Source organism: Neolamprologus multifasciatus, chromosome 12, assembly GCF_963576455.1.
Source record: "Neolamprologus multifasciatus chromosome 12, fNeoMul1.2, whole genome shotgun sequence".
In the NCBI taxonomy this organism is placed as follows: Eukaryota; Metazoa; Chordata; class Actinopteri; order Cichliformes; family Cichlidae; genus Neolamprologus; species Neolamprologus multifasciatus.
Genome location: NC_140450.1, coordinates 10,131,007 through 10,157,495, shown reverse-complemented (window position 1 = coordinate 10,157,495; position 26,489 = coordinate 10,131,007). Strand labels below are relative to the sequence as shown.

Below are 26,489 nucleotides of genomic sequence, written 5' to 3'. Positions count from 1 at the left end.
ACAAGGTGCACTGACCAAGTGTTCAGGAGAAGAACAACTGAAATCGAAAATCATTAAATATAAATAAAAAAATAAAAATCTAGCTTGATATCGTGATATGTGATTGCATTTCCTTATTTAAATACATAAAATGAGGTTTGGCATTAGACTTTTTAATTAATGGACACAAACTTTGAAAGAAATAAGACGTGTTACATCACCCTCCTCTGACAGGAAGCACCGCCCAAGAGCACCGCCTGCAAGCTTGCATCAGAATATCCGGGTAACGTCATCAATCCTTACCCGGCACCTTGCATCGCTTGCAGTAGATATACCTCAGACTTTATCTCTCGGTTTAAAGTAGGATAGCTTTAAACACCGCGGTAAAGTGAGCCGTCATTTGTGAGCCGCGGTCAAGCCAGCCGCCTCTTATCCGCCGCATAAATTTCCTTGCGCTTTTACACCAGTCTTTACGGTAGCGCCTTTTCGCTTTATATCCCGATTGAGAGCCTAGACCCGCGCACACGCGCACGCGCGCGCACACATTACGATGGAACAGCCCAATACAGTCAATACAATTATGTCTATTACAAAAATTCATTAAAAATCATCCTTAGTAGTTGAGGTCCAACTTTCAACACATTCCTTCTCTGGGAAGCCTACTGTACCTGTGTGCCAAGTTTCATCCAGATTTACTGTAGAATTCCTCAGAAATTAAAGGAAACTAATATTCAATGCAATACAGTCAATACACTACAATTATGTCAAATTTCAAAAATTCATTAAAAATCATCCTTAGTAGTTGAGGTCCAACTTTCAACAGATTCCTTCTCTGGGAAGCCTACTGTACCTGTGTGCCAAGTTTCATCCAGATTTACTGTAGAATTCCTCAGAAATTAAAGGAAACTAATATTCAATGCAATACAGTCAATACACTACAATTATGTCAAATTTCAAAAATTCATTAAAAATCATCCTTAGTAGTTGAGGTCCAACTTTCAACACATCCCTCCTCTGGGACACCTACTGTACCTGTGTGCCAAGTTTCATCCAGATTTACTGTAAAAGTCCTCAGAAATTAAAGGACATTTATATTCAATGCAATACAGTCAATACACTACAATTATGTACATTTCAAAAATTCATTAAAAATCATCCTTAGTAGTTGAGGTCCAACTTTCAACAGATTCCTTCTCTGGGAAGCCTACTGTACCTGTGTGCCAAGTTTCATCCAGATTTACTGTAGAATTCCTCAGAAATTAAAGGAAACTTATATTCAATGCAATACAGTCAATACACTACAATTATGTACATTTCAAAAATTCATTAAAAATCATCCTTAGTAGTTGAGGTCCAACTTTCAACACATTCCTTCTCTGGGACACCTACTGTACCTGTGTGCCAAGTTTCATCCAGATTTACTGTAAAAGTCCTCAGAAATTAAAGGACATTTATATTCAATGCAATACAGTCAATACACTACAATTATGTACATTTCAAAAATTCATTAAAAATCATCCTTAGTAGTTGAGGTCCAACTTTCAACAGATTCCTTCTCTGGGAAGCCTCCTGTACCTGTGTCCCAAGTTTCATCCAGATTTACTGTAGAATTCCTCAGAAATTAAAGGAAACTTATATTCAATGCAATACAGTCAATACACTACAATTATGTCAAATTTCAAAAATTCATTAAAAATCATCCTTAGTAGTTGAGGTCCAACTTTCAACAGATTCCTTCTCTGGGAAGCCTACTGTACCTGTGTGCCAAGTTTCATCCAGATTTACTGTAAAGTTCCTCAGAAATTAAAGGACATTTATATTCAATGCAATACAGTCAATACACTACAATTATGTACATTTCAAAAATTCATTAAAAATCATCCTTAGTAGTTGAGGTCCAACTTTCAACAGATTCCTTCTCTGGGAAGCCTACTGTACCTGTGTGCCAAGTTTCATCCAGATTTACTGTAAAGTTCCTCAGAAATTAAAGGACATTTATATTCAATGCAATACAGTCAATACACTACAATTATGTACATTTCAAAAATTCATTAAAAATCATCCTTAGTAGTTGAGGTCCAACTTTCAACAGATTCCTTCTCTGGGAAGCCTACTGTACCTGTGTGCCAAGTTTCATCCAGATTTACTGTAGAATTCCTCAGAAATTAAAGGAAACTTATATTCAATGCAATACAGTCAATACACTACAATTATGTACATTTCAAAAATTCATTAAAAATCATCCTTAGTAGTTGAGGTCCAACTTTCAACACATTCCTTCTCTGGGACACCTACTGTACCTGTGTGCCAAGTTTCATCCAGATTTACTGTAAAAGTCCTCAGAAATTAAAGGACATTTATATTCAATGCAATACAGTCAATACACTACAATTATGTACATTTCAAAAATTCATTAAAAATCATCCTTAGTAGTTGAGGTCCAACTTTCAACAGATTCCTTCTCTGGGAAGCCTACTGTACCTGTGTGCCAAGTTTCATCCAGATTTACTGTAGAATTCCTCAGAAATTAAAGGAAACTAATATTCAATGCAATACAGTCAATACACTACAATTATGTCAAATTTCAAAAATTCATTAAAAATCATCCTTAGTAGTTGAGGTCCAACTTTCAACACATTCCTTCTCTGGGACACCTACTGTACCTGTGTGCCAAGTTTCATCCAGATTTACTGTAAAAGTCCTCAGAAATTAAAGGACATTTATATTCAATGCAATACAGTCAATACACTACAATTATGTACATTTCAAAAATTCATTAAAAATCATCCTTAGTAGTTGAGGTCCAACTTTCAACAGATTCCTTCTCTGGGAAGCCTACTGTACCTGTGTGCCAAGTTTCATCCAGATTTACTGTAAAGTTCCTCAGAAATTAAAGGACATTTATATTCAATGCAATACAGTCAATACACTACAATTATGTCAATTACAAAAATTCATTAAAAATCATCCTTAGTAGTTGAGGTCCAACTTTCAACAGATTCCTTCTCTGGGAAGCCTCCTGTACCTGTGTCCCAAGTTTCATCCAGATTTACTGTAGAATTCCTCAGAAATTAAAGGACATTTATATTCAATGCAATACAGTCAATACACTACAATTATGTCAAATTTCAAAAATTCATTAAAAATCATCCTTAGTAGTTGAGGTCCAACTTCCAACACATTCCTTCTCTGGGACACCTACTGTACCTGTGTGCCAAGTTTCATCCAGATTTACTGTAAAGTTCCTCAGAAATTAAAGGACATTTATATTCAATGCAATACAGTCAATACACTACAATTATGTACATTTCAAAAATTCATTAAAAATCATCCTTAGTAGTTGAGGTCCAACTTTCAACACATTCCTTCTCTGGGACACCTACTGTACCTGTGTGCCAAGTTTCATCCAGATTTACTGTAAAAGTCCTCAGAAATTAAAGGACATTTATATTCAATGCAATACAGTCAATACACTACAATTATGTACATTTCAAAAATTCATTAGAAATCATCCTTAGTAGTTGAGGTCCAACTTTCAACAGATTCCTTCTCTGGGAAGCCTCCTGTACCTGTGTGCCAAGTTTCATCCAGATTTACTGTAGAATTCCTCAGAAATTAAAGGAAACTTATATTCAATGCAATACAGTCAATACACTACAATTATGTCAAATTTCAAAATTCATTAAAAATCATCCTTAGTAGTTGAGGTCCAACTTTCAACACATTCCTTCTCTGGGACACCTACTGTACCTGTGTGCCAAGTTTCATCCAGATTTACTGTAAAATTCCTCAGAAATTAAAGGACATTTATATTCAATGCAATACAGTCAATACACTACAATTATGTCAAATTTCAAAGATTCATTAAAAATCATCCTTAGTAGTTGAGGTCCAACTTTCAACACATCCCTCCTCTGGGACACCTACTGTACCTGTGTGCCAAGTTTCATCCAGATTTACTGTAGAATTACTCAGAAATTAAAGGACATTTATATTCAATGCAATACAGTCAATACACTACAATTATGTCAATTACAAAAATTCATTAAAAATCATCCTTAGTAGTTGAGGTCCAACTTTCAACACATTCCTTCTCTGGGACACCTACTGTACCTGTGTGCCAAGTTTCATCCAGATTTACTGTAAAATTCCTCAGAAATTAAAGGACATTTATATTCAATGCAATACAGTCAATACACTACAATTATGTCAAATTTCAAAGATTCATTAAAAATCATCCTTAGTAGTTGAGGTCCAACTTTCAACACATCCCTCCTCTGGGACACCTACTGTACCTGTGTGCCAAGTTTCATCCAGATTTACTGTAGAATTCCTCAGAAATTAAAGGACATGTATATTGAATTCAATACACTTACTTAAATATTGCATCATATTCAAAAATTCATTAAAAATCATCCTTAGTAGTTGAGGTCCAACTTTCAACACCGTCTTACTCTGGGCGACCTACGGTATCTCTGGGCCAAGTTACATCTCAATTCACTGTAATCTTTATCAAAAATTGAAAGAACAATTATATGTCAATGCTGGCTGTGTGCCTTTCAAAGTGACACTAAATAACAGAACTCAGGCACATCCGCCAAAAGGCGGATTTATTAAACAAAAACAACATACAAAATATCCCTAACCCATACTACATAACCTAAAAAGAAACAAAGGGACACTTAGAAGCACAAGAAAACAATACTATACTGGAAGGGCAAGAGACACAGCCCAAACATAATCCACAACTAAAACGCCAAAAGAACAAGTCATCCCACATAGCAGACGGGTGTTGCCTGGATCTGGTGTGAAGCCGGCACTGCTGGCTGACTTCTGGCATGGTAAGATGGCACTGTTTATGTGATGGCATGCTACATCTGGCCTGATTGGGTGAATGTGACATGTTGTATAGAGCACTTTGAGTAATATGGGTGAGTAAAAAGGCGCTATATAAGAATCAGTCCATTCACTGTCTGAACAGAGTTTTGTCATGACAGCATATTTGATTGTCTTCACTGACTCGCTATCCGCCTTAGTGCAGCTGCCGTACCATCCTGGGATGCAGTAAGTTAGTAGGCTCTCAATGGGCGAGTGGTGGAAGGTCAGCAGAGGATGTCTGGGATGATTGCATTAAAGGCTGAGCTGTAGTCCACAAAGAACATTCTGGCGTAGCTCTGCCGCTTTTCTGACACAACGACCGAGACTGTGGGAGCTGGGGCTCGAACCAGCAACCTTCCGGTGACAAGACGAACTGCCAACTCTCATTATGCAATGTACTGTTTAAAAGAAAAATCTTTTTTTTGCCTTGACAACATACATTCATCTTCATTTCAAATAAGTAGTTATTTTTCACACAGAGAGCAATACCATTCTCCAGCCTCTGCTGTCCAAAACTACTCTGTATTCATCTGGAGGCACTTTGTGTGAAACCATTTTAAATAGCTCTCATGCAGGAACAAAGCAATTGTATAAAATGAAGTGAGGGAATGGAGCTATAAATAGATTAATATAGAGATATGAAAATAAACTTATATATAGACATAGGAACACAAGTTTTAACATTAATGTTTCTGGGATATAATAAACAATATAAGCATACAGGTGTCTAAGCAAACATTGTGGCATACAAAGTGAGAGAGTGCAGTGAGTCATGTTTATTCCTGTTCAATATGTGTCTGACACAAGTGGATGAATTAAAAAGTCTGACAGCAGCAGCAACAACAGGCAATGCCTTCCTGATGACTTTCTATCTGGTTACATCTTTGTCTTTGATGCCTGTATCCCAGCTTGAAGAGTCCTGGACCTTTTTTCTAGTCAGTGGGTGTATAGGCAAACAACTCTGGCTTGTCACCCAGTTGGATTTCCTGGTAATTGTCAGGTGGCACTATCTACAAATCAGGACACATTAACTATGATATTAAAAAATTGACATGATGACATAGTCCTTGGTCAGTTTACCAAGCATTTCTCAGTTTTGTTCTTTATAGTTCTGTTCATCATATCATTGTTTGTGAGTCCTGGATTATTTGATGATATGTTTACATTATGTATTCTTTTGTTTTCAGTTCCATATTGCTTTTAAGTGTAGTTCTTTTTAAGCATTCCACAAGTGGATGGAACACTTGTGAAAACACTCTAGTGTTAAAGCCAGTCTTGTCTTCATGTCTGTTTCTGGTTTTGTCTGTGTCAAGCTCGTGTGTCTTAGTCTGTGTTTTAGTTTGGTGGCCTCTTGTCTCTTTCTTGTGTTGAGTCTTACTCCCATTGTCTTCTTATTCCCAATGTATCCCTGCTGTGTTACACAGCTGTCTCCAATTCCCCTAATCACCATCCTATTTATACATTTTGCCAATCTCCCGGTCTGAAGTACATTATTCTATTCGATTCTATTATATTATATTTATACAGCACCAAACCACAACAACAGTCACCTAAAGACACTTTATGTTGCTGGTTAAAAACACAACAATAATACAAAGAAAGCCCCAACAATTTAAGTACCCCATATGAGCTAACATTTAGTGTGAGTGGGAAGGAAAAACTCCATTTGAAGAGGTAGAGACATCTGGCAGAAACAGGCTCAAGGAGAGACAGCCATCTACTGTGACTGGCTGAGGTTGATGAAAAGGAGACAGAACAACATATACACTGTGCAAGAGATACATACTAACTAATGATTAAATGCAGAGAGGTGTATAAACACAGAAAGAGCAAAGAAGGAAAAAATTCATACATGATGGGAAGCCCACAAGAGCCTAGGCTTATTGCAGCACAAATAAGGGAAGATTCAGGGTCACCTGATCCACTCTAACTGTATTATTTGTCAAAACTGAGGGTTTTAATGCTAATCTCAAAAGCAGAGACGGGTGTTTGTCTTCTGAATTAATATAGAATAGAATAGAATTCAACTTTATTGTCATTGCACATGTCACAGGTACAAGGCAACGAAATGCAGTGTGCATCCATCAAGAAGTGCTTTAGCCATGATATAGATATATTACAATATATATTAGCAATAATATAGGTATGTAAGTATATTACAGAAATGGGTCTATTATGGTATGTTATAATGTACACGGTATGAAGGTATGTTATGAATATGCTATAACTATAAGTATGTACAGGCTATGAACAGGATATAAACATGAAAAACTATACAGAATGTGAAATTAAAAAAACTATACAGAAATATGAGATATACAGCTATACACAAATGTGAAATATGCAGGTTATAAACAGTTGTAGAATTAAAAATTATCGTATTGTACAGAATGATGTGAGCTGCATCCACAGAAGAGAGGCCTGAGAGATGATTCCTGTTCAACCTTAAAATTCTATAGGAACCACAAGTACACTTAATATTCCAAAATTAAAATCTGGATTTCAAAGCGAGTCAGTGAAGACAATCAAATATGCTGTCATGACAAAACTCTGTTCAGACAGTGAATGGACTGATTCTTATATAGCGCCTTTTTACTCACCCATATTACTCAAAGTGCTCTATACAACATGTCACATTCACCCAATCAGGCCAGATGTAGCATGCCATCACATAAACAGTGCCATCTTACCATGCCAGAAGTCAGCCAGCAGTGCCGGCTTCACACCAGATCCAGGCAACACCCGTCTGCTATGTGGGATGACTTGTTCTTTTGGCGTTTTAGTTGTGGATTATGTTTGGGCTGTGTCTCTTGCCCTTCCAGTATAGTATTGTTTTCTTGTGCTTCTAAGTGTCCCTTTGTTTCTTTTTAGGTTATGTAGTATGGGTTAGGGATATTTTGTATGTTGTTTTTGTTTAATAAATCCGCCTTTTGGCGGATGTGCCTGAGTTCTGTTATTTAGTGTCACTTTGAAAGGCACACAGCCAGCATTGACATATAATTGTTCTTTCAATTTTTGATAAAGATTACAGTGAATTGAGATGTAACTTGGCCCAGAGATACCGTAGGTCGCCCAGAGTAAGACGGTGTTGAAAGTTGGACCTCAACTACTAAGGATGATTTTTAATGAATTTTTGAATATGATGCAATATTTAAGTAAGTGTATTGAATTCAATATACATGTCCTTTAATTTCTGAGGAATTCTACAGTAAATCTGGATGAAACTTGGCACACAGGTACAGTAGGCTTCCCAGAGAAGGAATCTGTTGAAAGTTGGACCTCAACTACTAAGGATAATTTTTAATGATTTTTTGAAATGTACATAATTGTAGTGTATTGACTGTATTGCATTGAATATAAATGTCCTTTAATTTCTGAGGAATTTTACAGTAAATCTGGATGAAACTTGGCACACAGGTACAGTAGGTGTCCCAGAGGAGGGATGTGTTGAAAGTTGGACCTCAACTACTAAGGATGATTTTTAATGAATTTTTGAAATTTGACATAATTGTAGTGTATTGACTGTATTGCATTGAATATAAGTTTCCTTTAATTTCTGAGGAATTCTACAGTAAATCTGGATGAAACTTGGCACACAGGTACAGTAGGCTTTCCAGAGAAGGAATCTGTTGGAAGTTGGACCTCAACTACTAAGGATGATTTTTAATGAATTTTTGAAATGTACATAATTGTAGTGTATTGACTGTATTGCATTGAATATAAATGTCCTTTAATTTCTGAGGAATTTTACAGTAAATCTGGATGAAACTTGGCACACAGGTACAGTAGGCTTCCCAGAGAAGGAATCTGTTGAAAGTTGGACCTCAACTACTAAGGATGATTTTTAATGAATTTTTGAAATGTACATAATTGTAGTGTATTGACTGTATTGCATTGAATATAAATGTCCTTTAATTTCTGAGGAATTTTACAGTAAATCTGGATGAAACTTGGCACACAGGTACAGTAGGTGTCCCAGAGAAGGAATGTGTTGAAAGTTGGACCTCAACTACTAAGGATGATTTTTAATGAATTTTGAAATTTGACATAATTGTAGTGTATTGACTGTATTGCATTGAATATAAGTTTCCTTTAATTTCTTAGGAATTCTACAGTAAATCTGGATGAAACTTGGGACACAGGTACAGGAGGCTTCCCAGAGAAGGAATCTGTTGAAAGTTGGACCTCAACTACTAAGGATGATTTTTAATGAATTTTTGAAATGTACATAATTGTAGTGTATTGACTGTATTGCATTGAATATAAATGTCCTTTAATTTCTGAGGAACTTTACAGTAAATCTGGATGAAACTTGGCACACAGGTACAGTAGGCTTCCCAGAGAAGGAATCTGTTGAAAGTTGGACCTCAACTACTAAGGATGATTTTTAATGAATTTTTGAAATTTGACATAATTGTAGTGTATTGACTGTATTGCATTGAATATAAGTTTCCTTTAATTTCTGAGGAATTCTACAGTAAATCTGGATGAAACTTGGGACACAGGTACAGGAGGCTTCCCAGAGAAGGAATCTGTTGAAAGTTGGACCTCAACTACTAAGGATGATTTTTAATGAATTTTTGAAATGTACATAATTGTAGTGTATTGACTGTATTGCATTGAATATAAATGTCCTTTAATTTCTGAGGACTTTTACAGTAAATCTGGATGAAACTTGGCACACAGGTACAGTAGGTGTCCCAGAAAAGGAATGTGTTGAAAGTTGGACCTCAACTACTAAGGATGATTTTTAATGAATTTTTGAAATTTGACATAATTGTAGTGTATTGACTGTATTGCATTGAATATTAGTTTCCTTTAATTTCTGAGGAATTCTACAGTAAATCTGGATGAAACTTGGCACACAGGTACAGTAGGCTTCCCAGAGAAGGAATCTGTTGAAAGTTGGACCTCAACTACTAAGGATGATTTTTAATGAATTTTTGTAATAGACATAATTGTATTGACTGTATTGGGCTGTTCCATCGTAATGTGTGCGCGCGCGTGCGCGTGTGCGCGGGTCTAGGCTCTCAATCGGGATATAAAGCGAAAAGGCGCTACCGTAAAGACTGGTGTAAAAGCGCAAGGAAATTTATGCGGCGGATAAGAGGCGGCTGGCTTGACCGCGGCTCACAAATGACGGCTCACTTTACCGCGGTCTTTAAACTCCTTATGGCTGAGAAGACTGTCGTGGATAAAATGAGCGAATTACAAGTGGACGAAGGCAAAAAGGTGAGACTTCAGTCTGTGTTTTAAGTCATGTAAAGCGGTTTGCAGTTAGCCTAGCCTATCGTAGGACCATGCCGTCATTTAGCCACTCAGTAAGAACTTTTCGGCTAGCTGGCTTTCATGGGGATTTTTGTGTTGGCTTTAGTGAAAATTATTCATCTTAAGGGAACTAGCGAAATTGTTCATTATTTCATGTTTGTGTTATGAACTTTACCACGGCAACAATAGTTAAGTGTTTTGGCTAAGTTGGTTTGGCTAATGTAGCAAATCAGTACACGTACACTAAGGTTAAGCCGGACTATATTCAGAATTGCGACAGTTTAATATTTCTTTCTATGTTGGTAGGCTCACACACGTCAGACCAGCTTATGGTACTGAATGACTAGCTTGGGTTCTCCTTCTAAATCGGCACACCCAAGTGCTTTAACTAGTTGTAACACAGCATTTTGTGCAAGGTTTTGTTATGTTTTGATCTTACTGAAGATGCTAAAGTAGCAACAAGAAAGATCTATTTAAAATAACCGATATGTATACATTTTTAATTTGCCCAATATTATCTGCATTCGTTACTATTATTAAATGAGCAGTTGGTAGGAGTGTACCTTTTACATTTGCATGGAAACTTTGTCCATGAGACCCTTAAACAAACATGTTTTTCACCTAGTTTATTTTTATAAAAGTAAAATAATTACATGGTGTGATATGTGTACAGGAAGGAACTGAAAGTGGTAAAGATGGAGGAAAGAAGAAGGGTAAAAATGCTGCTGGAGACTCTGGAGGCAGGGCTGAGGTGAGTTATTATATTGTCAGAAAAGTAATGTTGTTCTGCTATTATTAGATCTTGTTTTTCAAGAACATGAATCATGTACTTGTGTAGATCTGTGTCATCTCAAAGCAACCACCCATTGGCTTCAAGATTGTGTTTTTGTTGTTGGGTTTTTTTTTGTAATGACATTATTCAAAACACAGATTCCCTAAAAAAAAAATTAGACCCGATGATTGTTACATAAAAAAATAAATACAATTAAAACTGCAATGAGTAGACAGAAGAAATGACAATGAAAGGCTTGCTTATCTACTCTCTGTTATTTTACTTTTTTCAGCTGTCACCACAGCCTCAATACATTGAGGAACGTCTTACTTTGTACACAAAGCTGAAAGCAGAGCATGATGCTCTGATGGCAGAAAGAGCTGCAAAGGATAGCAAACCTATCAAGGTTACTCTGCCTGATGGAAAGGTTGTTGAGGCCGAGTCCTGGAAGACCACGCCGTACAACGTGGCCTGTGGCATCAGGTCAGTGCTACAGAATGTATTTTTTCAAAGATGACCCCCTTTTTGTAGTTCCTGTAATCATTTTTAGTTTCTAAAGGCTTCACAACTCTAAAGGCAAAATTGGAAGCAGCTGGAAATCACACTTGTCAACTTTTGACTGTCTGCTGAAGACAAGAAAATAATGGGGTAAAAAAGCAAAACTTGGTTTGGTTTTGCTTGGAATGTTATCCCTTAGTACCATCCAATGTAAAGTGATTGTAAAAAGGGGTACACATGAACATAAATTTTGGCAGCTACATAACAATCATTGGGGGGGGGGGGGAGAGACTATCCATGTGTTTGGGTTTTTTTTTTAATTTTTTTTTTAATCCCATTTCATAATCTTTTTATAGATGACAAATGTCTCAGCCCCAAGACTTTAAAAGTAATTTAAGTATTAGTTTTCTTTAAATTGGACTGTTAATGGCATTATTAGCACGCAGTGTATATCCCTGTCAGTAAAAACACACATTGTAAGGCCAATATAAATACATTTGGAATGATCAATTCTCAATGTAAAACAAAAATATTTAGGTTCTGTGTAGGGTGGGTAAATATCAGGATTTACTGGCAGTACACTTCTCATTACTAGTCATAGTGAAACCACCCAATGAAATCCACATATAATGAAACTTAAGTGTTTTAGTTCTGCTTTTCATAATACTACAAACGTGTATTAACTAGATCATTAACTATACTCTACAAAAAATATTGAGGCATGCTTCTTAATTGTTGCATTCATGTGTTTTCACTCTGCCTTTACAAAGATTTGTGGGAGGAAACAAATGTTATAGTTAGCTCATTAAATTTGAGTGTGATACTGTTGCAATAAGAAATTTCTTCCCTCTGAGATATTCGACTATCAACTGTGTCATTAAGTGGCAGAGCACGTAAAGTTACAGACTGGGGTCACAGAGTGCTGAGGTGCATAAAGGTTAACAACACACTGTTGATTCAGTAACTGCAGAGCCCAAAGCTTCCTCTGGAATTAACATCATCATCAGGAGCTTCCTAGCTTGGGTTTTCATGGCAGCTTCTGTAGTTTTGTGTAGGTGGCCCAGTACTTTTTGTGGTATGTCATTTAATATAAAAGTTTGCATTTTATCATATTTGTCTGACTTAACCCATATAATGATAAAATATGTGATATTTTTGTTCTCTTGTTGGCCATTTCTCAATAAGGTAGAACAGGAATTCTGCTAATCACAAGGATATGGCAGAGCTATTCCCAAACTCCCTCTCCACATGTCTGAGTGTGAGAAAATAAAAGGCAAATTGTGTTGTGCTACATAAGTCCGGGCATTTGCCATTTTATTTCTGTGTCTGTACATTATTGTGATGTAGACTATTTGTGTCTTGTGTTCAGTCAAGGCCTTGCTGACAACACGGTGATTGCCAAAGTAAACAATAGTGTATGGGACCTGGACAGACCTTTAGAAGAAGACTGCAGCCTTCAGTTGCTCAAGTTTGATGATGAGGAAGCTCAAGCTGTAAGTCAGATTTTTCTTTTCTCTCCCTGCTTGTACTGCATTGTTTAGAAGCATAGTTTTGGAAATTTATTCTTAACATCTTCTGGATACACAGCGTCATGCTCGCTAAACATCAAAGCTTCAGTTACCTTTTGCTTTGTAAAAGCCATATTTATATACTTGCCAAATCTTCTTTTTTTCTTTTTACACAAGTGTTTTGTTTTCAAAGCATGCAGTTAAAGCCTCAGTTCTGAGTGTATTAATTTATAATGTGCATTTATTTTGGGGGTCTCCTTTGTGCGCTTCCTCAGAATTCAATGACTGGTGTTCCTGGTGTGAATTTGATAAGCAGTGTCACTAGTTCCTTGTTTTTAAACTGGCTTCATTCTTTTGTATTGTCAGCTTTTTTTCTGCTCTTTGTCATTAACAAGGAATCTGTTCAGTGTCACAACCTTGACCTTAAAAGTCTTAGTAACACAAAGGGTTTGAATACTCCTGTTTTCTAAATTTGCCAAAACTTCTTTATTTTCATAGGTGTACTGGCACTCCAGTGCTCATATCATGGGTGAAGCAATGGAAAGGGTGTATGGGGGCTGCCTCTGCTACGGTCCCCCTATCGAGAATGGCTTCTACTATGACATGTTCCTAGAAAACAATGAGTGAGTTTCGTATGCTCTAAGTTCAGAGTTTCTATCTAATTAGTGGTGTTAGTCTGCATCCAGTGATATTTTTGGTCTGTACCTCAGGTCTTAGCAGCTGTCAATCTGGTTTACTGTCGTCAGACCAGAAGCAAACACAAAACAGACAGATTGTAACTACACTAATGCTGTCTAGCTGGGGCTATGTGTGGGGACTGAAAAACATCTTTCTACATATTTCTGTTGGAATAACAAGTCTATTCAAATTAAACAACGAGAAACAACTTAAGGGAAGCTTTGAAAGGGGGATTGAGACACCTTCAGAAATTTCAACAAGTTTTCCTCATAAACATCTTCTTAACTTGACCTTTTTGGATCCACGTCTCTCTGCTTTAGGCTGCAGGAAAGCTTGAGCAGTGCTGTCTAATTAATTCTACAACCTCCTTAATGAAGCCATTTTATGCTAATGGCATTCTTGGAGACTGTTTTCTTTTTTACAAGGATATTTTGACATTGTGTAAGCCCTAAAGCCGAGGACTTTAAAGTAGTTGCCCATCCTTGGATGAGGTTATCTGTATTACGAATACTTAAGAATTATTCTGTTGGACAAAAGTCTGTTCTCATGGTTAAATATCTGGTCACATCCATGCTGCCCTTTGGAAAGCGTGGCAGACTAAATTTAGCAGTGGAGGCAGTGTGCATATTAATGTTGGGTTTTAAGTGAGAAAGTGTTCGGTGTGCAGTTCTTGGTGTGATTTCTTGATGTTTTGGACAGGGGTGTATCGAGCAATGACTTCCCCTGTCTGGAGAGTTTGTGCAAGAAAATCATCAAGGAGAAGCAGCCGTTTGAGAGGCTCGAGATAAAGAAGGAAACTCTCTTGGAAATGTTCAAGGTATCTTTAAGCAACAGCACACGAATATGGAACAAAAATTAAATTGATTTGATGATTTTTTTTTTTTTCACATAATCTTTTGTTTTTTTCTAGTACAACACGTTTAAGTGCCGCATTCTGAATGAGAAAGTCACCACTCCCACTACCACAGTCTACAGGTGGGTCAGTGAATGTAATAGTATCCTGGTGATATATTCTTTTTTTGTTTGTTTGTTTGTTTGTTAATCTCAAGCAAATCAAATAAAAAAACCCAGATGCACTTTATTACAGGTGCCTCATCCTTTAACTATCATCTAAAACAATTTTTTAAAAATACCGTAATGTGACTATGATATGTGTGTATATATATTATTTATTTAAATTTGAAAGAGATATTGATTTGCAACTGCACTACTTAATTGGTTAAAGATGCTGTGTTTAGTTTTTTTCTGTCACAGACTGGGTAGACATTTCGGTGCTACATTCAAAACACAACTGGTTCTCCTAGTCAGTATTCATTTTAAATATAGAACAAAACAGGTGACTAAGTGAACTAAAGTTACAATATCTTCCATTTCAGATGTGGTCCCTTAATTGATTTATGCCGGGGACCTCATGTGAGACACACTGGAAAAATCAAGGCACTCAAGATACACAAGGTTAGACTTTTTGCTATCAGCTGTGGAAAATTATTGAACAAACTTGCAGTTAACAATATATGTGGATATAAGAGAGATTTAAAATACTGGAGTCTGTGTCCTGAATGTCTGGCTGTAAGCACATTTGTCCCTATTTTTAGAGCAGAGTTACCCTTTGTTTTATCCCCAAGGGATTTGATGGACCCAAAAGAATGATGAAAAAGCTTACGTACTCCCTTTTGTGTGCTAGAATTCATCCACATACTGGGAGGGAAAGGCGGACATGGAAACCCTCCAGAGGATCTATGGAATCTCCTTTCCTGACCCCAAAATGCTTAAAGACTGGGAAAAGTTTCAGGAGGAGGCCAAGAACAGAGATCACCGCAAACTGGGCCGGGTAAGAATTGAAATGTAAATGAGCTGTGAGTTAGGAAAATGGTCTCTTGCAGGTTTCACTGTTCACAGTCTCTTGGTATTGCAAGAAGAAAATTTGAAATGTACAGAGTAAAGTACTCAAACTAGTTTTTGAACAGTGTGAAAACATGTATGATCTTTAAATCGGTTAATAGCATGTGTAATACCTATTTTTATTTAGTGAATTGTTTGGTAAGCTCATAAACTGATTGTCACATACTGACATTAATATAGCATGACGGAAAAATATCCATGAAGCAGATTTTAGTTTGCTGGTTATTGAAAGAAAACCCATAGTAGTCAGCTCAGAGTGTAGGGTGTTGTAGCCATATTTTCAGTGTGATGAAGGTGTGGAAAAGGGCACATACCTAGACAAACCCTATTTAAAGCTTAAGTATGTCACAAGGTGTCTTCAAATTGAAACCAGGTTGACTTGTTTGATGGCTTTTTAATTTTCTGTCTCTAACAAACCCTATTTTATTTTTACATTCAGGAGCAGGACCTGTACTTCTTCCATGACTTGAGTCCAGGGAGCTGCTTTTTCCTGCCTAAGGGAGCCTTCATCTACAACACCCTGATTGAGTTCATCAGAGTAAGGCTGGGTTGTCAGACCCACTGATAATTGCTGTGATCTAACACTGAGCTTGGAGATTTAGAAAAAAAAGAGGTTATTAGGGAGAAAGTTTACATTTGCAGGAAGAAGTTCTGCGATGATGAAAATGGCTTTATAATGCACACAAGAAAGAAAAAAACGCCTTAAGCCATGTGTCATACACTTTAATACAGAGAACTAAAAAGGGATTGGTAATGTTTTGATAATACAGCATTAAATCAGTGTCTTAAGCAAAGACCAGATCCATCCATCCATCCATCTTCATCCGCTTTATCCGGGGCCGGGTCGCGGGGGCAGCAGCCTAAGAAAAGAGGCCCAGACCTCCCTCTCCCCAGCCACCTCCTCCAGCTCATCCGGGGGAACACCAAGGCGTTCCCAGGCCAGCCGAGAGATATAATCTCTCCAGCGTGTCCTGGGTCTGCCCCGGGGCCTCCTCCCGGTGGGACATGCCTGGAACACCTCACCCAGGAGGCGCCCAGGGGGCATCCTTATCAGATGCCCAAACCACCTCAGCTGGCTCCTTTCGATGTGGAGCAGCAGCGGCTCTACTCTGAGCCCCTCCCGGATGGCCGAACTTCTCACCCTATCTCTAAGGGAGATGCCAGCCACCCTTCGGAGGAAGCTCATTTCCGCCGCTTGTATCCGCGATCTCGTCCTTTCGGTCACTACCCACAGCTCGTGGCCATAGGTGAGGGTAGGGACGTAGATCGACCGGTAAATTGAGAGCTTCGCTTTTACACTCAGCTCCCTCTTCACCACGACGGACCGGTGCAGCGTCTGCATTACTGCAGCTGCAGCCCCAATCCGTCTGTCGATCTCCGGCTCCCTTCTCCCATCACTCGCGAACAAGACCCCGAGATACTTGAACTCCTCCACTTGGGGCAGGACCTCATCCCCGACCCGGAGTGGGCACTCCACCCTTTTCCGGCTGAGAACCATGGCCTCAGATTTGGAGGTGCTGATCCTCATTCCCGCTGCTTCACACTCGGCTGCGAACCGCTCCAGTGCGAGCTGGAGGCCCTCACCCGATGAAGCCAACAGAACCACATCATCCGCAAAGATCAGAGATGAGATTCTGAGGCCACCAAAGCGAAAGCCCTCCGCCACTTGGCTGCGCCTAGAAATCCTGTCCATAAAAATTATGAACAGAACCGGTGACAAAGGGCAGCCCTGGCGGAGCCCATCACCCACCGGGAACGAGTCCGACTTATTGCCGGCAATGCGAACCAAGCTCTTGCAACGGTTGTATAGGGATCGAATGGCCCGTAGCAATGGGCCAGACACCCCATACTCCCGCAACACCTCCCACAGGACACCCCGAGGGACACGGTCGAATGCCTTCTCCAAGTCCACAAAACACATGTAGACTGGTTGGGCAAAGACCAGATGAATGGGAAAATAATTCATGTTTTCTTTCCACAACAGTAATGCTGTAAATGGAAGCTTGACACATCCAATTTATGCTTATTTAATAAAATATTGTTTTGGCCAGGTAATAGAAAAGCATTGCTCAATGTGATGTTTACCTTCTGACACACAAATTCACTTATGAATCTCAGAAAAGCTTATTATTATCCAACACTTATTTAAAATATATTGAAACACTGACAGCATTAAAGGAAAGCTTTATTTACACCTGTTCTATTATACAGACACATAAAAGTCAATCTTTTTCAAAGCATTTATTTCCCTGGGTTTCCAGTCAGTGCAGTCATAATAGAAAACACATTCAAGGCAATTTCACTTAAATAGATTTCTGACTGAGCAGATTTGGAGTAAAGAGATTTGTTTTGTTCAAAAAACAATACATGGTTCTGCGTTCTGTTTTTACAAACAGCAAAACACCGAAAACATATCAGCAGATATCAGGATTTAAAAGAAATGACAGATTATTTAATAGTATCATCTGTCTTTCTGATTTGAACAAACCAATCAGCTCACGGTGAATTAAAGCAATACAAATGTGAATACCCTTATATTTCAGTTTTCCCCCAAACTCTTCATAATATATGAACAAACAGGAGAATGCAAATATGCAGCAGTATAAACATGTTTGCTTGCAGAGTTGTTTACCGTTTTATTTATGCATACGTCCCTTATTAGAGAGTCTCCAGGTGTTGACAGAAACCACTTCAGCCAGTTGTTTGTAGAGGTGATGGATACACAGAATTGTGAAGCTGAGCTTTTTGGAAGACTTTGTGAGAAAACATTGTCACGTTCATTGCCAGGGTGAGTACAGGAAGAGGGGCTTCCAGGAGGTTGTGACTCCCAATATCTACAACAGCAAACTCTGGCAGACATCTGGGCATTGGCAGCACTACAGCGAGAACATGTTCTCCTTCGAGGTGGAAAAGGAGATCTTCGCTCTCAAGCCCATGAACTGCCCTGGACACTGGTGAGACTTCTGTTTCCTCACAATCAGAGTTGTTGTCAGGTATAGTTTTAGTTTTAAAGGCAACTACAAAAGAATGAGGAAAAGAAAAACACTCCGTTTAATGCACAATGTAGCAAGTGTTGCCTGTAGTGTGAAATATTTATTTTTTTAATATTTGTAATCAGAAGTAACTGCTTGTTGAAGGAAGAGCTTTGTATTACATACATGTCCATTACCATTAAATAAACTCAGACTGCTGTCACAAAAGAAAATGCTTGTCTGCCAGTTCAGCTCAATGTTTGCTGTGTTTTCAGTTGTTGGCCGAGGACACTTGCTGCTGCATTGCAGTGCAAAGAAGCAGACTGCAGTTATTTGTATTCACATCTTTTATCTCTTTCCACTCGTTCAGTGTTTTGGCTGTCCACAAAGATGACCTCTCTGAAAATCACACTGTAATCAAAATTGATCTTCAAAGTGTTGAATATCAGTTAAATCAAATATTACACTCAGGTTTTCACAGCAGAACAATTTTTAGGTATTGTGATTACTCTAGGTAGAAGTTGGCAGTTGCATCTTTGTGTATTTTATACATATGTTTGTTTGGCACCAGTTTGATGTTTGATCACCGGCCTCGCTCCTGGAGAGAGCTGCCTTTTCGCATGGCCGACTTTGGTGTCCTGCACAGGAACGAGCTGTCAGGAGCTCTGACTGGCCTCACCCGTGTCCGCCGCTTCCAGCAGGACGATGCTCACATCTTCTGCTCCATGGACCAGGTGAGATGTGCATTGAAATGTGTACAACACACATTTGGGCTTTATGAGCCCGATGAGACCAGTAAGAATTGTTTTACACTTAAAAATCTGTTTACAGTCTTGGCGTTTCCCACTAGGTATGTGGGGCGAAAAAATTATTTAAAGGATACGTAGGATGCTAATTTCCGATTAGTAGAGTAGCTTTGCATCCTACTTCAATATAATGGATATTTACGCATGGATGATCAGTTCACTTTAAAGGCAATTGTTACTGGTGCGAAGCATTCAGTTGAGACTGAAGAAAGGTAAAATAAATCTGTGAGTGTCGCATACACCCCTCCTGAACTGTCAGCAGTTGGGTTTCTTTTAACAAAAAAGAAAATGAAGGTAAAAAAGACAATACCCCTGACTCTGCTATATCAACTTTTGTTCCCTCCTTTAAAGCATGGCCATGTTCAGTGTTATTTGACTGAAATACTAAATTCATTACTCTTTAGAAAAGGATACCATTCATACCAGTGTAATATTTTAAGTCACATTTATTACTGAAATACTTTCTAAAAAACGTTTTAATTTTTAATACATTTCCAAAGAACGGCACAGTTACAACTGGTGCAAACAAACAATATTTGGAAAGACCAAAAAGGTTTCTTAATTTTTCGGTTCATAAGTCTTATTACAGCAGCCGTGATCACACTGATTAATTTTCTCCGTAAAGGCACTGGATTGGATGTTTAATTATTTTGATTGCACTTGTGCACAAATTATTTCATTTTTAATTTTTCTCTTTCATTGCAGCAGCTGGAGAGCACTGCTTGTAGTCGTTTTTGTTTTTTGTTGCTGTTTGTGGTGGTGTGTTTTTGGGTTGTTTTTTTCCCCCAGTATTTACAATCATGTAAAACAGACTGCAGGAGATATGTTCTTATGTTGCATTAAATTGATAATCAGTGACTTCATCACATGGTTTACATCTAGTAAGAAAAGAAAGCAATCATTTTCCTTTCAGTTATTCTTATTGTGTATTTTCCTTCACCTTCAAAGCACTCACTCGTTATTTATTTATTTATTTTTTTTCAATTATGATGAAATCTTTGTGGTTGTTAGTTTTTGGGGGGTTTTTTGGTGTTGTTTTTTTTTTTTTTTTTTAAATAAACCAAAAGGTGAGCATCTTTTCAAACAAAATAATTAGGTTTCCTTCTCTAGATATCCTAACACAAACAAACATGAAATCAGCAGCAGAAATTGCATTTGTAGCCATGTCCAGATGGATGATGCAAACACTATTGCTTTTTTGTTTTCTTTCTTTTATCACTGACCTCAGATTGAGGCGGAGATCAAGGGATGCCTGGACTTCCTGCGGACTGTTTATGATGTCTTTGGCTTCACTTTTAAACTCAACCTTTCCACGAGACCAGAGAAGTTCCTGGGAGAGCCAGAGGTCTGGGACCAAGCAGAGAAGGTATTCAAAAGGCCTCTAGCTTCACTACATGTAGAAAATAAGAAAACGCTCAGTCAGTGTCTCACTGGAACATTAAGATTCTGATGTGAGATATTGTTAAGATGGAAATTCTAGAGCCACTCCACTGACAGCGAATGGAGAAGTGAGATTTGCAGACCCTAAGTACATTTATATTTTAATGAGGTTTTTTTGTGGACTTGCAATCATGTCTGAAGAAAGGGGGAGGGGGAGTTTTTTACGCTTTGAAACCGTCCACATATTGTTGCTTTAACTGTCTGCTTTTGCTGCCAAATCAAGTTCATAAGTTCTGTATTTTACATCTGTAGTTCGGCTCTAATTTGCTCAGCTTGTCTTTTAAACAAGCATAAACGAATAATAGAAGTGAGTTGGACTGAGTCATATTTAGGCTTTATTGCTCGGTGTTGTGGGTAACATCTCTGCTGGGACAACTTGAATTGTAGGAGATGAGTCTGTAGAGCCACTGTTAAATGACAGTTACTAAATGCCACATATATACTGCATTGTTGTTCCCGCAGCACTAGTCTATGAAGGACATAAAGTGTTTATTTGTCTGGCAAGCCTTTGCTGGCTGCCTTTGAATGGTTGAAAAAGTTTGACTGATGTAAAGCATGTGTTGAATTAACTTTCACACAGCCTTTACTCTTCTCTTTATCTGATTGCCGAGGTATTTTATTTCAGCAGTCGGATAACTATTTCATCTGCACATTGCCACACTCGATTCATGCCACAAAGATGTTCAATTATGTTTTTCTCTAAGTGGTTTTTTTTGTTTGTTTTTTTACTCTGTTGGAAACTCTCATCTGGCAGAATAAGCTGATACATTTTGTACCTTGTTGTCACCACTTCATTGATTTTTTTTTTTTTATCATGATTGTTTTGTTGTGGTGGTGGGTTTGTCATTATAATCTAGTGCAGTCTTCTTGGTGGAGGTTCAAGATACATCCTCTTTTTATAACTGTTCGAATGTTTTAAACCCATGAGCCACTACAAAAAATGGTTTATATTTTTGTTCTCAGGCACTGATAAATTACCATGAACTGTAGCTACACTCATCCTTGAATAGATGGAACATAATAGCCGGGTAGAAGAAGAGAAAAGCATACTTACTCTTTATTACTGGCTCTGTCTGCCCTTCTGTTTTTCAATTTATGGGTATTGTATAAACCTGAAAGAGTTCCTTTTCCTTTCTGCTTCCTTTTTACAGTCACTGGTGTCATCATTCAGTTCTCAGTCCTTCCGTTTTTAATTTAATTTTCAAGCATATCTTTTGTCTGCTGGGAGAAAAGCATTACTGATGGAAGTTATTTTTAGGCTATTTCATTATCAATAAATTGATTAGTTACAGTTACTATTAAAGTTTTAAAGACTATGTAGTTTGCTGATAAGTAGCACACTACAAATATAATTCCAATGCTACAGTATAAAAATTCAATGTACTGTATCTTACTGACTGCACATGTTAATTATGGGCTGCTGCTATCTTTTTCTAATTAACAGTTAGTCACAGTTCTTAGAATAGAAATAAAAGCCATAAAAAAATATCAGTTTGCAAGTTGAACAGCTGTCTTACTTAACCTGTCATCTGAAGAAAGCACTCTTTTTAAATGCAGCACTGACTTTTAATGATTAATGTGTCCCACACAAAGGTGGAAAATTATACACACAAAAGTGACTGGGGAACTTGGCATCGTGCTTGGAAGAGAACTGCTGCATATTTCCCTCAGCTCGTTAATTCCCACAAGCAACCATAAAATATTATTGAGACGTTAGCATTTCTCAGTTCAGTGATTAGTTCCAGATGAAGAAAAGGTCAGGTCTATAGGAGGAGCCTTGCTTAACACCTCTGTTTACCTGCACGTTTGTCAGAAACTGACATGGTAACAAAGCAGTTATTGTTTGTATTTACAGCAACTGGAGAATAGCTTGAATGAATTCGGAGAGAAATGGGTTCTAAACCCAGGTGACGGAGCTTTCTACGGACCCAAGGTGAGCTGTGCGCTGCACTAATGATGTAGCTAAACTGTGAAACTGCAGAAGGGTCGCTTTTGATCACAAGTGTTTTGTCTGCAGATCGACATTCAGATCAAGGATGCCATTGGTCGATACCATCAGTGCGCTACTATTCAGCTCGATTTCCAGCTCCCGATCCGCTTTAACCTCACATTTGTCAGGTAACGACAAGTTTTATATGTTGGGTAATTAAATTTATGGCTTATGGGATAAGCTAAAGTGTCAGTGAGAAACCAGGAAATCCAGTAACCAAATAGCGATGAGTAATATTCTTAATATGTAAATAAACCCCCCGACTTGGAGACAGTTAACATGTCTGCCAAAAAAACATTACAAAATGATCTGTCTTCATTACAGCTTTATGACAATACCCAGTAATAAAGCTTATAAGTACAAGACCAACAAAAAAGGAGCACCACCATAGCAATTATCTGTTTCTCTTTATAGTGCTTAAAATGTATGAAGTCTAGAAGCAGAGCCCCCCCTAGTCTTTTTCTAACTATGATAATTGATATTTCTAGCAATAACAAAATAGTAGTACTTTCACTTTGCCTCAGTCTGAGAACACCTCAAACAGCTTCTGTCATTGTCTGTATAGCAGGAAGGAACAGACAAGAATTACAGCTGTCACAGGTGATGAGATCAGAAGTGACAGAAAATTCAGAGCTTCATGCAACTGGAAATGTCAGTCTGTGACCTATAAATGTGATCTTCACTTATTACCGTAGTTCATGTGTACAATATGATCATACTCACGTATACAGTAATGCGTACTCTTTTCCATTAATGGCATTTTAGGGAAATTTTACCAGTTATGCAAGTCTCACCTATTATTATACATCTCACGATTCAGGTCATATTGTAGTATTTTCAAACTGTCTTTAATTGGTCATTTTTTCACTGTTGTTGCATCACTTCATAAACTGTTTAAATTACATTATGTGATGTTTGTCAGTAGCTAATTAAATGATCTGTTGCCTTGAAAATTCACCTTGGTAAATAATTAACCTGTAAAGCATAATTGAAAGTATTAGTAGAAGCTGGCAGTTGGAGTTTGAGTTTTACACATCATCTCGTTGCCCTGAGTGCCATCTTTCACAAAAGGGCAGTGACTGCATGAAAATTAATTTAGATGTTTTATTTCTGTCTGGGGGGAGGTGAATAAGGTGACATCACAATATAGATTTGAGAACTAGATAAAAGACACTAGTCATTAAATAGCATATGCTGTCCTCACCTGTTTGTTAATTGGCCCTCCATCATTTTCTATTGATTGCTTTTTGTAAGTCCCTCACTTAAAACAAACATAAGTCTGAGTTTTGTCCTGTATAGATGGTTGTATTTGCTGAGGGGAAATTTTCACTCCTGTTATTTTTTTTTTCCTTTCCAACAACTTTTGTAGCCATGATGGTGATGACAAGAAGAGACCTGTGATCATCCACAGAGCGATCCTGGGATCAGTAGAGAGGATGATCGCTATTCTCACTGAAAACTACGGGGGCAAATGGTTTGTAAACAATCAGTTTAAAAAGATGATTGATTGATTTGTGAAGTAGCACCATTCTTGATTTTTGACATTTTTGGTTTATTGCTGTTCTTTCAGACTGTTCCCATGATTTCTTGATTAATGGGCTAGAAATGCAAGCATGACAGCTCAGTGGGGGGTGGGGGTGACATTTTTTTTTTACATGGGTTTCTGGCAGACGGGCAGGTTTCTGGCCTGTTTTTTAATAATCAGCTAAATGCAAATATGTCCTCCTCTGTTTCAGGCCTCTGTGGCTCTCTCCTCGTCAAGTGATGGTTGTACCTGTGGGACCAACCTGTGAAGAGTATGCTGAGAAAGTAAGAACTGACCTTGGCTACTTCCGTATTTACATTTAAAGGACATTACAAACAGCACCCTCAGGCTGTTGAGCACTTTAATTTAACTTTATGCAGATTTTAAAGCCTTTACATTGATATTGTGGCTATTGGTTGGATCACTGTATGTTATCACAGACTGGAGTCATTCAGTACTGGAGTATTTAAGGATCATTAGTTTCGTCTCTATTATACTACTGCATGCTTTGCCGCCTCAGCTTTTAAGTATATAATTTTTTAAATATTTCTGAACCAAGTCATGCAGGTTTTTGTGAAGCTGTCACGCAATGTTTTATTTAAAATTAAAATAAAAATGAAAGCAATGCTCTGCTATGTAATTAGGATGTTAGTTCATAAATACTAATGGATTTTTCTTCTGAACATTTTTTGTTTTGATTACAATTTAATTATTTGACATTGGCCTAATCATGGCGAGCACAATGTTATCACACCTAATAAAACTGACTGTCAGAGCTATGAAAATAAAACTCAGTTTGTATTAATGTTTGTTTAGCTTTTAACATGTGTTGGGGACATTCTGGTTGGATATCATTGGTGCTGAACATATTTGTAAAGGTGGTCTATAGTCCCAATATTGTAATGGGAAAAGAGAACAGCCCCACAGTCCACTGTGATTGTAATGGTTTCTGTTATATGATCTTTATTCTGTTCAGACTAAAATGTGTAATATCTACAGACTTTTTTCTTGTAAGCAAATGAATAAATTTCCAAAACGTTCCTGGACTGTTTTAAGTGTTGGTTGTTTCTCTCATTAATGTGGCAGATCAAGCAGGAATTCCACAGCAGCGGCCTCATGACTGACGTGGATCTCGACCCCAGCTGCACCCTGAACAAAAAGATCAGAAATGCACAGTTGGCGCAGTATAACTTCATCCTGGGTCAGTGGCAACACACGTTTGTTTCAGTCATGTCTGTTATTCCTGTCCTTATCGCTTTCTCACTGACCATCTAGATATTGATTTTCCTTCTCTCCCTTTTTGTCTTTGCATGTTTCCCTGTTTGGAAAGTGGTGGGAGAGAAGGAGAAGACGAGCAACACAGTGAACGTACGCACCCGAGACAACAAAGTCCACGGCGAGCACAGTGTGGAGGAGTGCATCAAGCGCCTCAAACAGCTCAAGACCTCCAGGTGTCGGAACGCCGAAGAAGAATTCTAAGAAATCAAAAAACAGTTTCTTGAGTAACATGAGGGAAAAAAGTTGAAATATGTTTTTGATAGGGAATAAAACTGCCTTCAATGTTTGTCTTTGCTCTTCTTAAATGATTTTTCTGGTATCTTCCTTTTGCTATTTTATATCACAGTTTTCGGTTGTCAAATCACATCGTTAGTATGATTTTCTCTATTCATTGTTCTTAGACAAAATCCAGCTAGTGGGACTGTAATGTGGGGATGTCTTTGAAAGGTTTTCAGAACACTGCTATGAATAAACCAGAGAACATTTTCCAAATGTAATGAAAAGAAGAGGATGAAATGGCTTGTACCTCAACTGTCAGTGTGTATCACTCGTTTCTTCAGGGAATTGTACTTTAGTTACAATTTTGATAATTAAATCATCTATCCTCGACAGCTGTGCCCTGTGGGTTTGTTTTTTTGTATTGTAGAAGCAGATTGTTGTTTGCCCAACAGTCACCCAGAAAATGTACAAATTAGACAAGTTTGAGTTCAGAAAAGTCAAAATAAATAAAAAAATCCAGCGCAAACTTACAAGTCAACAAGAATCTAAATTGAGATGGCTGATGATGATGGTGGGGTGGAAGTGCGGAGATTGTAAAGGGAATATATCCATGTGTAAAAACCGGATCCTTATCACCATCCTCCACTCGTGCATCATACTTTAAGACGGGAATCAGCAGTGTGCTGGCAGGTACACACCTGATGCTATTTATTACACGCTTGCTGAGCTTTGGAACCATTTACTGTGCCTGTCTGTGCTGTTAGACTAACGCATGA

General features: G+C 37.9%; 1 protein-coding gene across 1 annotated transcript; it reads left to right on the top strand.

Moving 5' to 3' along the window:
* The first annotated feature begins 250 nt into the window (after nt 1-250).
* On the top strand, nt 251-26,216 carry tars1 (threonyl-tRNA synthetase 1). The gene is made up of 20 exons (XM_085180525.1): nt 251-356; nt 10,025-10,089; nt 10,799-10,876; nt 11,190-11,380; nt 12,765-12,888; nt 13,402-13,526; nt 14,281-14,398; nt 14,492-14,556; nt 14,958-15,036; nt 15,266-15,412; nt 15,923-16,021; nt 18,271-18,437; nt 19,027-19,189; nt 20,490-20,627; nt 22,557-22,634; nt 22,719-22,819; nt 24,061-24,165; nt 24,428-24,500; nt 25,303-25,417; nt 25,547-26,216. The coding sequence occupies exons 2-20, from the start codon at nt 10,030-10,032 to the stop codon at nt 25,693-25,695; spliced, it is 2,175 nt and encodes a 724-aa protein (XP_085036651.1). The 5' UTR covers nt 251-356; nt 10,025-10,029; the 3' UTR covers nt 25,696-26,216.
* Nucleotides 26,217-26,489: the final 273 nt, after the last annotated feature.

Coding starts and splice junctions, on each gene's coding strand:
- tars1 (XM_085180525.1), top strand. CDS start 10,030: ATGGCTGAGAAGACTGTCGTGGATAAAATGAGCGAATTACAAGTGGAC. Junction 14,399..14,491: donor CTCTCTTGGAAATGTTCAAG/GTATCTTTAAGC, acceptor GTTTTTTTCTAG/TACAACACGTTTAAGTGCCG. Junction 22,635..22,718: donor GAGCTTTCTACGGACCCAAG/GTGAGCTGTGCG, acceptor TTTTGTCTGCAG/ATCGACATTCAGATCAAGGA.